The following is a 15,243-nucleotide window of genomic DNA, read 5'->3' on the forward strand; positions in this document are numbered from 1 at the left end:
GCCGAGAGAGGACTTTACTTTTCAATTGCCTACCTAGTCCAAAGTAGCTTTTATTGGCAAGAGTGATTCTTCGTTGGATTTCAGAGCTGATGTTGTTGCTAGTGTTGATGCTGGTTCCCAAATAAACTTAGTCTTTTACTATTCCGAAATTATGGCTCCCAACAGTAGCGTATTTGCCAAGGCGCATATGCGCTGACTCTTTGCTCAATGACTGCAGGTACTTCGTTTTGTCCTCATTCACCATCAAACACACCTTTACCTCTTCTTTTTCTAGTTTGGAGTAAGCAGAACTAACGGCGCGGATGTTTAGGCCGATGATATCAATGTCATCAGCATATGCCAGTAATTGCATGCTTTTATGCAATATTGTTCCAGAACGGTTAAGTTCCAGAGCGATCCATAGAGTTACCAGGAGTTTATTCAACGACCAAACTGAAAACCTTTCAAGAACCGTGACCTATATTATATATTAACTACGTTCTTTTGGACAGTACCAGAAGTTAAATAGCACCCTCGCCCACTCACAGGCAGCTTCTAGACCTGATAATTATATTTTTCGTGATCTTTCACACATTGCATCTCACCAATTTCCTATTGGGTTGACCATGTGCAGCTATTTTCTCCTTTCCCAGTTCATCCCACTTTTAGTTACCATCCATGCACATATGACCGGGCCCTATAATGATTGTAAGCTTCTCGTTGTTAAATTCCTTCAATTACCTCTTTGCACCATAACACACTTCTTGTTGGTGTGCTGTACGATATTGGGGCAGTCCGTCTGATTGTCAATACAAAAGTTAACGCGACTGCAGTTTTAAGTATTTCTGCCAGTTTGTACGATTTGTTACTACAGGACCGGAACAGTTCTCCACAAACCCTCTCGGTTCCATTAGTTTGGCTCCATTTTCGTATCATGTATTGTATATTTTGACATTTCAGTCTCCTTGCATTTTCATCTCTATTGAGGCTCTCTGATCGCAACCGAACTACGGGCGTACATTATTTTTAGCACAGAATAATATAAAAAATATTCTTAAAACAAAAAGGTTGTGCTAATAAATCTATTAACTAATTAAAAAAAATGTATATAGCTACACACTCCGCTGAGCGGACATTTCTCTTGTGCCGACAAAAGTTGGCTGATGGTGAGCTCCCGCTCATGCGAGGTTTCATTGTACTTATACGCGCAAACCCATCAAAACATATATTAGAAAAACTGCTAAAGTAATGAAAATTTTCGAATGGATTAACTTCATAATACAAAACAGAAAAGGTGAATATGATGATGGTGCCCCAGATAAACCTATATTCGAACTTATATTTCACAAACTACTCGGTTACACATTATGTTCGTGTACTCTCCTAAGCCTGTCTCTGAAACTGACAACGCTTGAGGAATCAAACCCACGGAAGGCATTCCGTCAAGCACACAAGGGATCTAATTGAATTATCAGCGGCCAAACGAATGCTCCATGTTCGCTGCCAAATACTTCAGTGCCGATCGTTGGTACCAAATTAGCTTGTAATCGGCAGTACAATCACAATGTCAACCCCTTACCATCTGGGGGAGGCATGTACCTGGACGTTCAAACTCGTTTAGGTGAAGGTATCGATTCCCGGCTGTTTCGGTTGGTTGATGCCTTTGTGAAGACAGAGCCTTACAGGAATCACAAGTGAAGTACACTGCAGTGGACGTCCTGAAAAACGCGCAATTCACATTCAAGGTGTTGGTTGTATGGTAGGAAAGAAGCTTCCGCGCCAAGTACTATCATTCACGGATTTGAACGAACGTATCGACACGATACTCATTAAGGCGAAGGTTTTTAAAAACTTATTTATATGTGCTTACGCACCAGAAGATGATACGCACAAAAACCATGAGAACTCCTGATATGAGAAACCAGGTTGGGTAAGCAAGAAGCCTTTGTTACTAAAGTCCAAAAATTTAGCCTCCACGATGTAACATCTCTCAACGGTTTGACGCAGATTGATTTCGCTGCGGCTCGAAATATGGTAAACTGCAGTAGCAGGCTCCAACATAAAAAGACACATCAAGTCATTCATTGGCTGTATTCTGATCGATGTACACGAAACCAAATTGATCACATCGAGGAATATCGCGTGGCCTTGTAAAAAGAAGGAAGCTTACTGCGCGTATGGGCGAGGCAATGTTCGGTATCTTAAAGCGTTATAATGAGGCGAAGTATGAAGACAAACGTCAATTTAGAAGGAAACAAATAAGGAAGGCTAAGTTCGGGTGTAACCGAACAATACATACTCAGCTGAGAACTTTGGAAACTAAATAAGGGAAAATCATCATGTAGGAAAATAAACCTAGGGTAACCCTGGAATGTGTTTGTATGACATGGGTATCAAATGGAAGGTATTAAAGAGTATTTTAAAAGGGAGTGGGCCATAGTTCTATAGGTGAACGCTTTTTCGAGATATCGCCATAAAGGTGGACCAGAAGTGACTCTAGAATGCATTGTACGATATGGTTATCAAATGAAAGGTGGTAATGAGGGGTTTAAAAGGGAGTGGACCTTAGTTGTATATGTGAAGGCGTTTTCGAGATATCGGCCAAAATGTGGACCAGAGTGACCAGAATATCATCTATCCGGCACCGCTAATTTATTTATATATGTAATACCACGAACATTATTCCTGCCAAGATTCCAAGGGCTTTTTATTTCGCCCTGCAGCATTTTTTTCTTCTACTTAATATGGTAGGTGCCACACCCATAAACCAATGTAATTGCCATGTTTCACCCCTTTTTTCGTATTTGGTATAGAATTGTGGCATTTTTTCGTTTTTCATAATTTTCAATATAGAAAAGTGGGCGTGGTTATAGTCGGAATTCGGCCATTTTTTATACCAAGATAAAGTCAGTTCAAACAAGTACGTGAACTAAGTTTAGTAAATATATATCGATTTGTGGTCAAGTTACAGTGTTAAGGACAGACGGCCGCGTGTGTATAAAAACTGGGTCTGGCTTCAACCGATTTCGCCCATTTTCACAGGAAGCTGTTACCGTCAAAGAATCTATGCTCCTACCAAATTTCACAAGGATTGGTAAATTTTTGTTCGACTTATGGCATTAAAAGTATTCTAGACAAATTAAATGAAAAAGGGTGGAACCACGCATATTTTGAAATTCTCTTTTATTTTTGTATTTTGTTGCACCATATCATTACTGGAGTTGAATGTTGACATAATTTACTTATCTAATATATAAAATTCTTCTGTCATGGTGTTCGAGGCTGAACTCCTCCGAAACGGCTGAACCGATTCTCATGAAATTTTGTGAGCATATAGGGTAGGTCTGAGGATCGGCCAAGGTCTACCTTTTTTTTCGCTACGTGCCTAGGGTCTTGAGATCAAAACGTGGACCAAAGCGTTAACCCGGGTACCCCTAGAATGTGTTTATACAATATGGATACCAAATGAAAGCTGTTGATGAGTGCTATAGTACAATTATCCTGTACCTGTCATACCACTGGGAGGCTAGGGTCTCGAGAGATAACCCAAAACGTAGACCCGGGTACCCCTAGAATGTGTTTATACAATATGGATATAAAATGAAAGCTGTTGATGAGTGCTATAGTACAGGATCATTTTCATACAACTGGGAGGCTAGGGTCTCGAGATATAGCCCAAAACGTGGACCCGGATACACCTAGAATGTGTTTTTACATTATGGGTATCAAATTGAAGCTGTTGATGTATGCTTTAGTACAGAGTAAGTTTTACACCGCTGGGTGACTACGGTCTCGAGATATAGGCCAAAACATGGACCTGGATATACCTAGCATGTGTTTTTATATTATGGGTATCAAATTAAAGCTGTTGATGTGTACTACTACACAGAGTAAGTTTTACACCGCTGAATGACTAGGGTCTCGAGATATAGGCCAACACATGGACCCGGATACCCCTAGAATGTGTGTGTATTATGGATATCAAATGAAAGCTGTTGCTGAGAGCTCTAAAGTAATTTTCATTGTGATATTCGATTTACTCGCATCAACCTGGCAAAACTGATAAACATGCATGCGAAGCCAAAATAAACACAAGAATTAATAACACCCACATACCTATTTACATACGTGAAGTATACCAGAGATGGACTGAGACTGGGATTAGGACTAGGACTGGGACTGAGACTGAGACTCGGAGTGGGACTGGGACTGAGACTCGGAATGGGACTGGAACAAAATACATACCACCCTCTGAGTCTGGCAATAAGAGATGAAGAAGAAGGAGAAAAGCTTGAGAGAAGGAGACTGAGAAAGAGATATAATGAGAAGAAGATGGAGATGAGGCGAAAAAGACGGAGGGAGGAGTGAATAAAAAGATTAGGAAAAGTGTAGAGGGGTAGGGCAGAGTTAGACGGAAAAAGCTTATTAAAATGTGTGCAGATATGCCAAATTTAGGGAAGAAAAACTTCTGCAGGGTCTGCTAGTTTACTGTAAAGATTGTCAATTTTTTGTTAAAATTCCACTTTTAAAAATTTTTTTTTAAGAAGTGGGCGTATTCGTCATCCGATTTTGCTACTTTTTACTGAAAACATAAATAGTAATAGGTGTAACGTTTATGCCAAATTTCATTATGATATCTTCAACGACTTCGAAATTATAGATTACAAAACTTTTAAATTACCTTCTTTTAAACGTAGGCGGTGCCACGCCCATTGTCCAAATTTTTACAAATTTTCTATTCTGTGTCATAAGGTCAATCCACCTACCAAGTTTCATCGCTTTATCCGTCTTTGGTAATCAATTATCGCACTTTTTCGGTTTTTCGAAATTTTCGATATCGAAAAAGTGGGCGTGGTTAATGTCCGATTTCATTCATTATCATTAGTAGCGATCTGAGATGAGTGCTCAGGAAGCCACATACCAAATTTCAGCAAGATACCTCAAAATTTACTCAAGCTATCGTATTTACGGGCGGACGGACCGATGGACGGGCGGACGGACATGGCTAAATGAATTTCTCTTTTCACATTTTGATATATAGAAGTCTATATATATCTCGATTAGTTTATGCCGTTACGGATTACCGTTATGCGAACAAAATTAATATACTCTGTGAGCTCTGCTCAGCTGAGTATAAAAACATGAGGCAGAACGGCGTGATAGCGAGGGACATCAGATGCTAGCCAAGAGAAGTATTGTCTAATGGTTCTTTCAAAAATCCGCCGGATGGCGTGTTAAATATGTTTAAACTGTGGAGGGACCAATTTCATCATAGCACGCTAACAAGGGCAGCTCACTACTGCCGGTCGCTTGCGGCCACGTATCCTCTGGGTAGCCGCTAAACACCCGTTTAGCGGTGAGCTAATGTGAGAAGGCGACAACCTGGCTAGGCCACTCTGACATAATCGGTTTAAGGGCTAGCCGGGGGGAGATTTCATCGGCAGCGTCTGTACACCTCTAGGTGCGGCTGCAAGCGGGCGTCTGTCTTGGAGCAAGCGGCTCGCTATATAAACGTGCCAAGTAATATTTTCACCCCCGCTGAGCGGGTTGTGCGCTGGGCTTGGGACCCGCCACGTAAAACCATACTCCAATGAAATATAACAACAAGCCTCGGATAAATACACTCTCTATTGATGACGACCATGGCAAACGTTTGAAGGACAATGAATTGAGGGCATGCACCTGGAACGTCCGCTCCCTGAATGGGATTGGTGCAGATGCCCGGCTGGTTGATGTCCTCGTCAAAGCAAAATCTGACATCACCGCCATCCAAGAAATGCGTTGGACGAAGCAAGGAAGAAATAAGATCAAAAATTGTGACATATATTGGAGTGGCCATGCGAATAAGCGCAGTTTCGGCGTCGGATTCGTGGTGGGAGAGAGACTTTGTCGCCAAGTGCTGGCGTTCACGCCTGTGGACGAGCGTCTCGCCGCTATTCGAATAAAAGCAAACTTTTTTAATATATCATTCATCTGCGCCCATGCGCCGACAGAGGAGAAAGACGATGAGGTGAAAGACACTTTTTATGAACAATTAGAACGCACATACGAGCGCTGCCCCCGTCATGATATAAAAGTCGTGCTTGGCGACTTTAACGCCAGGGTGGGCAAAGAAGGTGTTTTTGGCCCTACAGTCGGAAAGTTCAGCCTACACAATGAAACTTCTCCTAACGGACTGAGGCTGATTGACTTTGCCGGTGCTCGAAACATGGTCATATCAAGCACGAGGTTCATGCATAAAAAGATACATCAAGCTACATGGCTGTCTCCTGATCGAAATACTCGCAATCAGATCGATCACGTTGTGGACGGCATGCCTCCAGTGTTTTAGATGTGCGAACGATCCGAGGACCTAACATCGATTCGGACCATTATCTCGTTGCAGCCAAAATACGCACCCGCCTCAACGCGGCTAAAAACAAGGAACAAAAAACACAATGAAAACTAGACGTCGAAAAGCTTCAATCACAACAGACTGCCAATGATTTCGCAACTCGACTCTCACACCTACTCTCTGAGGGCACAACTCATCCTGAAGGAATACAGGAGCAGTGGGAGCATATCTCCAAAGCACTTCATACTGCCGCCGAGGAAAAAATTGTTTACCGGCGGCCACGAAAAAACAACTGGTATGATGAAGAATGCCGCGTTGCAACCGAAAGAAAAGACGCTGCCTACAGGGCTACGTTAAAAGCGAGCGCGACAAGAGGAGTGTGTGAACGCTATCGTGAGTTGAAAAGGGAAGCGAGACGCCTTTTCAGGAAGAAAAAAGCAGAAGCAGAAAGGCGTGAGTGCGAGGAGCTTGAGCTGCTAGCCACCAGGAATAACGCCCGAAAATTCTACCAAAAAATACGGCGACAGACGGAAGGTTTTAAGACCGGGGCAAACTCCTGTAGGAATGAAAACGGCGACCTTGTAACTGATGTCCAGAGAGTGCTTAGATTATGGAGGGAACACTTCTCTGCTCTCCTAAATGGAGGCAGCAATTCACCGCGCAGAGATGAAGAACCCGATCCCACAATCGATGATGATGGAATATATGTCCCCCCGCCCGATTATGACGAAGTTAGAATAGCAATAACCAGATTGAAAAACAACAAGGCCGTGGGCGCTGATGGATTGCCTGCGGAGCTATTCAAGTTCGGCGGCGAGGAGTTGGTAAGGCGCATGCAGCAGCTTCTTTGCAAAATATGGGCGGACGAAAGCATGCCCGACGGTTGGAATCTAATTGTTCTTTGCCCAGTCCACAAGAAGGGGGATACTGCAAAATGCACCAACTATCGTGGAATCAGCCTTCTTAATATCGCATATAAGGTCCTTTCAAGTGTATTGTGCGAAAGATTGAAGCCCACCGTGAACCGGCTGATTGGACCTTATCAGTGCGGCTTCAGACCTGGTAAATCTACCATCGACCAGATTTTCACAATGCGCCAAATCTTGGAAAAAACCCGTGAAAAGAGAATCGACACACATCACCTCTTCGTCGACTTTAAAGCCGCCTTCGACAGCACGAAAAGGAGCTGCCTATATGCCGCTATGTCTGAATTTGGTTTCCCCGCAAAACTTATACGGCTGTGCAAAATGACGTTAAGCAACACCATCAGCTCAGTCAGAATTGGGAAGGACCTCTCCGAGCCGTTCGAAACTAAACGAGGTTTCAGACAGGGTGACCCTCTATCGTGCGATTTCTTTAATTTGATGCTGGAGAAAATTATACTAGCTGCAGAACTTAACCGCACTGGAACAATATACTATAAAAGCGTGCAATTACTGGCATATGCTGATGACATTGATATCATCGGCCTAAACACCCGCGCTGTTAGTTCTGCTTACTCCAAGCTGGAAAAAGAAGCGGCAAAGATGGGTTTGATGGTGAATGAGGACAAAACGAAGTACCTGCTGTCATCGAGCAAAGAGTCAGCGCATATGCGCCTTGGCAACCATGCTACTGTTGGCAGCCATAATTTCGAAATAGTAAAAGACTTCGTTTATTTGGGAACCAGCATCAACATTAGCAACAACATCAGCACTGAAATCCAGCGAAGAATCAATCTTGCCAATAAATGCTACTTTGGACTAGGTAGGCAATTGAAAAGTAAAGTCCTCTCTCGGCGAACGAAAATCATACTCTACAAGTCACTTATCGTACCCGTCCTGCTATATGGGGCAGAAGCATGGACCATGACAACAGCAGATGAAGCGGCTTTGGGAGTGTTCGAGAGAAAAGTTCTTCGAAAGATTTATGGACCTCTACGCGTTGGCGATGGCGAGTACCGAAGAAGATTTAATGATGAGCTGTACGAGCTATACGCAGACATCAACATAGTCCAGCGAATTAAAACGCAGCGGCTGCGCTGGCTAGGCCATGTTATGCGAATGAAAGATGATGCTCCGGCCAAGAAAGTGTTTCTATCGGAACCCGCCTATGGAAGCAGAGGTAGAGGGCGGCCCCCACTCCGTTGGAAGGACCAGGTGGAAAACGATTTAAACTCCCTTGGTGTGACCAATTGGCGCCGGTTGGCGGAGCGAAGGAGCGACTGGCGCGCCTTGTTGGACGGCCATAACCGTTTAGACGGTTAAGCGCCAATTAAGTAAGTAAGTAAGTAAGTAACGCTAACAAGGGGGAAGATAAATCTGATACCCTAAACACCGATGATGGAAAGTACCTTCTGGAACCCTACTACTACGAAGTGAGAATGGCAATATCGCGGCTGTAAAATTACAAGGCGCGTGGTGATGACGGTAAATGGAGTTGTTAAAAAGCATGCTTTAACTCCAATGCAAAATATGGTCGGATGACCTCATGTCTCCAGATCGGAATTTCAGTTTGCTCTGCCGAATCTCAAATAAAATCGACTGATCCTGCTTAATATCGCATATAAGGTTATATTTATCTTACTTTGTGAAAGACTGAAGCCCAAAGACAACGAACTGAAAGGAACTTATCAGTACGGCTCCAGATCTATTAAATCTTAGATCTACTAAATTTTACCGATATATAAATTCGGGGGGAAATCTCCCGATGAGAGAATCGACGACTTCGAAGTAGGAAAAACAGCGCAAAAAGAGTTGCTGTTATGCAGATATGTTGGAATTTGGGTTCTCTGCAAAGCTTATAAAGTTCTGTTCAATGACGTCGAGCAACACCACCAGCTCCAACAAGCATTGGCCTTAACAAACGATTAGTAAAGTTGGATTTCTGGTTTGGATAAAGAGTCAGAAATTGGGACTTGCAGTAAATGAGGACTGGATGAAGTACTTGACGTCATCTAAGAAAGAATCAGTTACTGTTACTGTTGAAGGATACGGGTATAAACACGAGACTCCTGGGAGGAAGAATCAACAGAAAAAGCAATATAATAAACAAACGGATAATAATAATATTTTGGACTGAGTAAGCAATTTAAAAGTAAAATCCTCTCAACAAACAACAATTACAATTTTTGTTGTTATATCGGCCTACTGATTTGTAAGATCGCGGATTCGAATCGAGCTCAATGCCTAACAATAACTATTTTATCATTATTATTGTTATGATAAATTGTTTCTTAATTGAAAAAATTATTAAATTAGAAAAGAAAAAAGAAAAAATTTTGACAACTGCTAAAGCTCGTTGTATAGATCCATTTCGGGAACTGCTAACGTCTGAATGGTTACAGCAGCGGCGCCTAAACGTTGCCGATGAATGAATTTAGTAGTTACCGAAATGGATCTGTACAACGAGCTTTGGCAGTTGTCTAAATTTTTTCTTTCTTCTATTCTAATTTAATAATTTTTTCAATTAAGAAAAATTTTATCATAACAATAATAATGACAACAAGTAAGGAAGGTTAAGTTCGGGTGTAACCGAACATTACATACTCAGTTGAGAGCTATGGTGACAACATAAGGGAAAATAACCATGTAGGAAAATGAACCGAGGGAAACCGTTAAATGTGTTTGTATGACATGGGTATCAAATGAAAGGTATTAAAGAGTATTTTAAAAGGGAGTGTGCCTTAGTTCTGTAGGTGGACGCCTCTTCGAGATATCGCCATTAAGGTGGAGCAGAGGTGACTCTAGAATGTGTTTGTACGATATGGATATCAAACGAAAGGTGTTAATGAGGGTTTTAAAAGGGAGTGGTGGTAGCTGTATAGGTGGTCGCTTTTTCGAGATATCGCCATAAAGGTGGACCAGGGGTGACTCTAGAATGCGTTTGTATAATATGGGTATCAAACGAAAGGTGTTAATGAGTATTTTATAAGGGAGTGGGTGGACGCCGTTTCGAAATATCGCCATAAAGGTGTACCAGGGGTGACTCTAGGATGTGTTTGTACGATATGGGTATCAAATTAAAGGTATTAATGAGGGTTTTAAAAGGGAGTGGTGGTAGTTGTATATTTGGTCGCCTTTTCGAGATATCGCCGTAAAGGTGGACCAGGGGTGACTCTAGAATACGTTTGTACAATATGGGTATCAAATGAAAGGTGCTAATGAGTATTTTAAAAGGGAGTGGGCCTTAGTTCTATAGGTGGACGCCTTTTCGAGATATCGCCATAAAGGTGGACCAGGGGTGACTCTAGAATATGTTTGTACGATATTGGTATCAACTTAAAGGTACTAATGAGAGTTTTAAAAGGGAGTGGTGGTAGTTGTATATGTGAAGGCGTTTTCCAGATATCGACCAAAATGTGTACCAGGGTGACCCAGAACTTCATCTGTTGGATACCGCTAATTTATTTATATATGTAATACCAGCAAAGATTTCAAGGGTTTTTTATTTCGCCCTGCAGAACATTTTCATTTTCTTCTACTTAATATGGTAGGTGTCACAACCATTTTACAAAGTTTTTTCCAAAGTTATATTTCGCGTCAATAAACCAATCCAATTACCTTACCATGTTTCATCCCTTTTTTCGTATTTGGTATAGAATTATGGCATTTTTTTCATTTTTCGTAATTTTCGATATCGAAATAGTGGGCGTGGTCATAGTCGGATTTCGTTCATTTTTCATACCAAGATAAAGTGAGTTCAAGTAAGCACGTGAACTAAGTTCATTAGAGATATGTCGATTGTTGCTCAAGTTATCGTGTTAACGGCCATGCGAAAGGACAGACGGACGACTGTGTATAAAAACTGGGCGTGGCATCAACCGATTTTGCCCATATTGACAGAAAACAGCTAACGTCATAAAATCTATTCCCCTACCAAATTTCAATGTTGAAATTTGACATGTGGACTTATATTGGATCTTTTGATACAAATTTGAAACAAAATTTTAAAATGGGCGTGGCACCGCCCACTTGTGATAAAATCAATTTTACAAATATTAATCATAAATCAAAAATCGTTAAACCTGCCGTAACAAAATTCGGCAGAGAGGTTGCCATTACTATAAGGAATGCTTTGAAGAAAAATTAACGAAATCGGTTAAGGACCGCGCCCACTTTTATATAAAAGATTTTTAAAAGGGTTGTGGACGAATAAAATAAACTACATCTTTGCATAAAGAGCTTTGTACCAATGGTATTTTATTTCCCAAGTGGATTTATAACAATAAATAGGAAAACCTTCAATTTTAAAAAAATGGGCCTGGCACCGCCCTTTTTACGACTAAGCAATTTTCTATTTTTCGGGAGATATAACTCGAAGAAAAATTAGTTCAGAATAGAACCGTATGTATATGTATTATTGCGCAGCCTTGTAGCACTATTAAGCACACAAAACAAACTACAACAGCATTTCAAGTGTACAGCTGGAATGTAATGTTCGGTTTCACCCGAACTTAGACTTCTTTACTTGTCGCGTAATCGAAATTTTTTTCTGGATAACGGTTTGCCTTTTTGGCCATCGGTAAAAATCAAAAAAAAACCACCGTCCTACATAATGTTACAATCAAATATACGACATAAAATAATTAAGTAAAAACCCCCCGGAGATACAATCTTAGATCCGCCACTGACTCCTCCTTTCTTTCTTTCGAAGCTTTTTTTTTTTATTCGAATACTAAACGTTTGATTTAGTTTTTAATTAAACGAAGAAATTAATAATGTACTAAGCAAGTATTATCTGGCTTATAATTAGCAAAATAACATCAATAAAAAAAATTCTTGGACAACCCGCAGGACTATGTACAGTAATTAGTTTTAAAGTAGATATATTTAGTTAAAAGTATTTTTTTGTATTGTTTCAATGTTAAATAAATTAATTTTATTTTTTTATAGACCTAATAGATTAAAATATTTGCGGCTACCCTTGAACAAAAAATCTGAGTAAACAATTGTGGTTTACGGTAATAAATTAATTGTTTTTTTTTTCGACACATTGACATTTTTCATGTTTTGAAACTTTTAAATTAAGTGAACTGCAAGGCAACTTCCACAGAAGAAAAATACGCAGACCTACTTCACCAGCGTGTTAGGGGCTTAGAATATAACCGCGGCAGGTATGCCTGTCGTAAGAGGTGACTAAAATACCAAATGTATTCAAGGGGTTATGAAGCGCAACCTTTGGAGCACAATATATAGCTTCGCAAAACCAATGTCAAAATCCAAGTCTCTGGCGACGCCAATTTCCTTATGCATCTAGAGGGTGGGAGGGTGTTTTGGCCTAGAAGGTTTCATGTGGTCATACCAAATCATTCCCGAGATGGTTGGGCTAGTACTTTCATGGTGCTTGTTACCGGAACGTACCGGATCTGCTTCCGGCAAAGGACCATCAACATCGATAACACTCCCCCAGGCCTTCGGGGAGTTTTCTTATCGCTACAACAACAACAACGCAGAAGTACAACTCACGAATTAATAAATGGAACAACTGTGGATATCTCAGTAGTTAGAGAGCAATATAAACAAAATGACGAAGGCTGCTGGTTGAAACATTGTACTCGAACCTTTGAAATGTGGTTTCAGCCTGGAAACAAGGCTCCTAAGGAAAGCAGCTGTAACCGGCCACGTCGGGTTTATTTATAACAAGGTGCAATCATAAGACACTACTTGGTCCCTATACAAGCTGTATTTTTAACATAAATACACGGTAGCCATCGCAAGCGACTTGAACTCAAGGGCCATTCCAACTGCCTTAGAACAAAGATTCTAAATTTCATGCTGCCTAATCGTTCGACTTAATAGGAAACTGTTAATGGTCATCATCTCATCGAAGACACTGAATTGTGGAAAAATACACTTCACAAGAAGAAACGCCTAATAACAAGCTCGAATCAGTAGCCCATAATAGCGTTCGCCTTCTTTGGGGTATCAGTTGGTCGTGCAAGTGTTCAATGTACCTATTAGCACTGGAAAATGAGAACAACGTTTTAAAGCAAAGACACTGATATCGATCAATATATCTCTTGTTGCCAGTATTCAAAGTTGGCTCCTTATTTTACAAAAAACATGCGACTTGTAAAAGACCAGCAAGGTTCTCGAAAATTGCATAGCGTCGCCACCGAGTCAGATGTCATTAACGACATAATAAATTAAGGATTGAAACGTAACGCTTGACTTGTCAAAAGCATTTGACAAATACTATCACGGACGTTACTGCAAGGCTTAGAAGGTTTACTCTTTGTTTCAATTCAGGCATATAATATCTTAAACTAGAATAATTAAGCAAAGGGTACATCAGGATGGTGTCCTATCTCCACTTTTGTTTAATTTTTGCATATCGAAGCACCCTTGACCACCACAAGAAGCCATCATTGTCTCCAATGCGGATTACTGCACGATAGCTGCAACAGGTTCTGGCCCTTTCATTGATGAGCCATGCTGCAAAAAAAAAACAACTATTTCCCTAATCTTTGCAGGTTTTTCGACTCGCTTTACTTGTCACTATTGCCGACCAAGTCTTCGGCCACCGTATCAACATCATGGACATCGCAAATGTTGGCAAAATTCGACAACCACTTCGATGGTATTACGCTAACGACTGTCCGGCACCCAAAAAAAACTGTGCGTGTCATTTGATAATGGCCTGCATTTTTGCGAGCAGTAACAAATTCCTCAAGTTTCTCGCTGGCAGCACTTGAAGCAAAGACAAAGAAACGCTATTAGATATTTATAAAGCAACTGGTTAGGCGCTTTTATTAGATGCATATCCAATATGGTCTCCGATCTTCAAGGGAAATTATGGAATAAAATTGCAGGCCTATCAAATCGCCGCCCTCAGAAATGCCGCGGGATGTTTTCTTATGCCGCCAGGGCATCATCTACGCAGTGAGGCGGGAATACTACTTATATAGAAGAAAAACGAAGTGCTGAACAAGAAGGCTCTGTTAATTGGAGTGGTGACCTAAGGTCAACTGCCATAATTTCAATTGAACATACATGACGTCCTCCATAAATTTGGTCTCACTTTAGTGGAAACTTGGATTTTATACTGGTCCAGCGCGGATTTATTTAGAATAAGAATAATTCACGCAATTTTTCATTTCAAATCTTCCTCTGCGGAGCTACTATCCTAATTCTGATTATAAGGTTAATGCAAATTGAACAGAAGGTTGGTCAGTGAGGTTTCCTTTGAAATTAGAAGTATCTAATCAATTAAATGTCCAATCATGCCGAAGATGGTTGCTTTTGTGCTGATCTTATATTGCATCATATGATTATGAACTTTTTACCGAAATGATAATAAGATCAAAGGCAAATTTTGTAAAGGGGCATAGAGTCAAATTAAGAGAGTTAATAAATTCAATTACAATTTGAATTGTTCAAAAGGGTATTTGACCTTATGTTCATTTGCTGTAATCATAACGTCAATGCTGTTTACCTAATATCACCGTACCCTGTTTAATACTAGGAAACTTGGGCATTCATCAACAGACTGCTGGTTGAATAGGCTGTGCCTCTCAGAGATATAAGGGGGCATCTGAGCAAGGCAAACGAAGAGATCCGTCACATAAAAATTAACCCGTTTAGAGGAAAGCCCGCAGAGTCTTATTACGATAAATTCTCGGCGTATTCCGTTCTAAGGGCCCAATTCGCGCAAATTGCAGTAAAGGCAATTAGACTCTTACTACAATAAGTTAAAGTTTTATTTGCCCAGAATCAACCCCCTGGCATACGCAATGTATGCCCTGAATGTAATGTTTGCCTACATAACACCAACCATCTTTCAATTGCAATATGTAACCAAAGCCTCTCACACCTATGACTCTCTTCTTCAATCTATTAAAACTTCAAGTTACCTTGCACTTCCTTTGGAGGATATCGGTGATGTGAGTGAAAGCGCTTATTGCAAGTGGCGAAGCACTGCTACATGAAGAAGTAACAAGTGATCTTAGG

The 15,243-nt window shown here is 40.8% G+C and overlaps 1 protein-coding gene across 1 annotated transcript in view; it reads left to right on the forward strand.

The window, feature by feature from the left end:
* The window catches only part of LOC137241798 (uncharacterized), a 128,538-nt gene that overhangs the window by 17,566 nt on the left and 95,729 nt on the right, over window positions 1-15,243 (forward strand). The window contains exon 5 of the mRNA XM_067769198.1: window positions 13,767-13,873. Coding sequence (XP_067625299.1) covers window positions 13,767-13,873 — 107 coding nt within the window. The remainder of the gene's footprint in view (window positions 1-13,766; window positions 13,874-15,243) is intronic.

Source organism: Eurosta solidaginis, chromosome 2 (genome assembly GCF_040869045.1).
Source record: "Eurosta solidaginis isolate ZX-2024a chromosome 2, ASM4086904v1, whole genome shotgun sequence".
In the NCBI taxonomy this organism is placed as follows: Eukaryota; Metazoa; Arthropoda; class Insecta; order Diptera; family Tephritidae; genus Eurosta; species Eurosta solidaginis.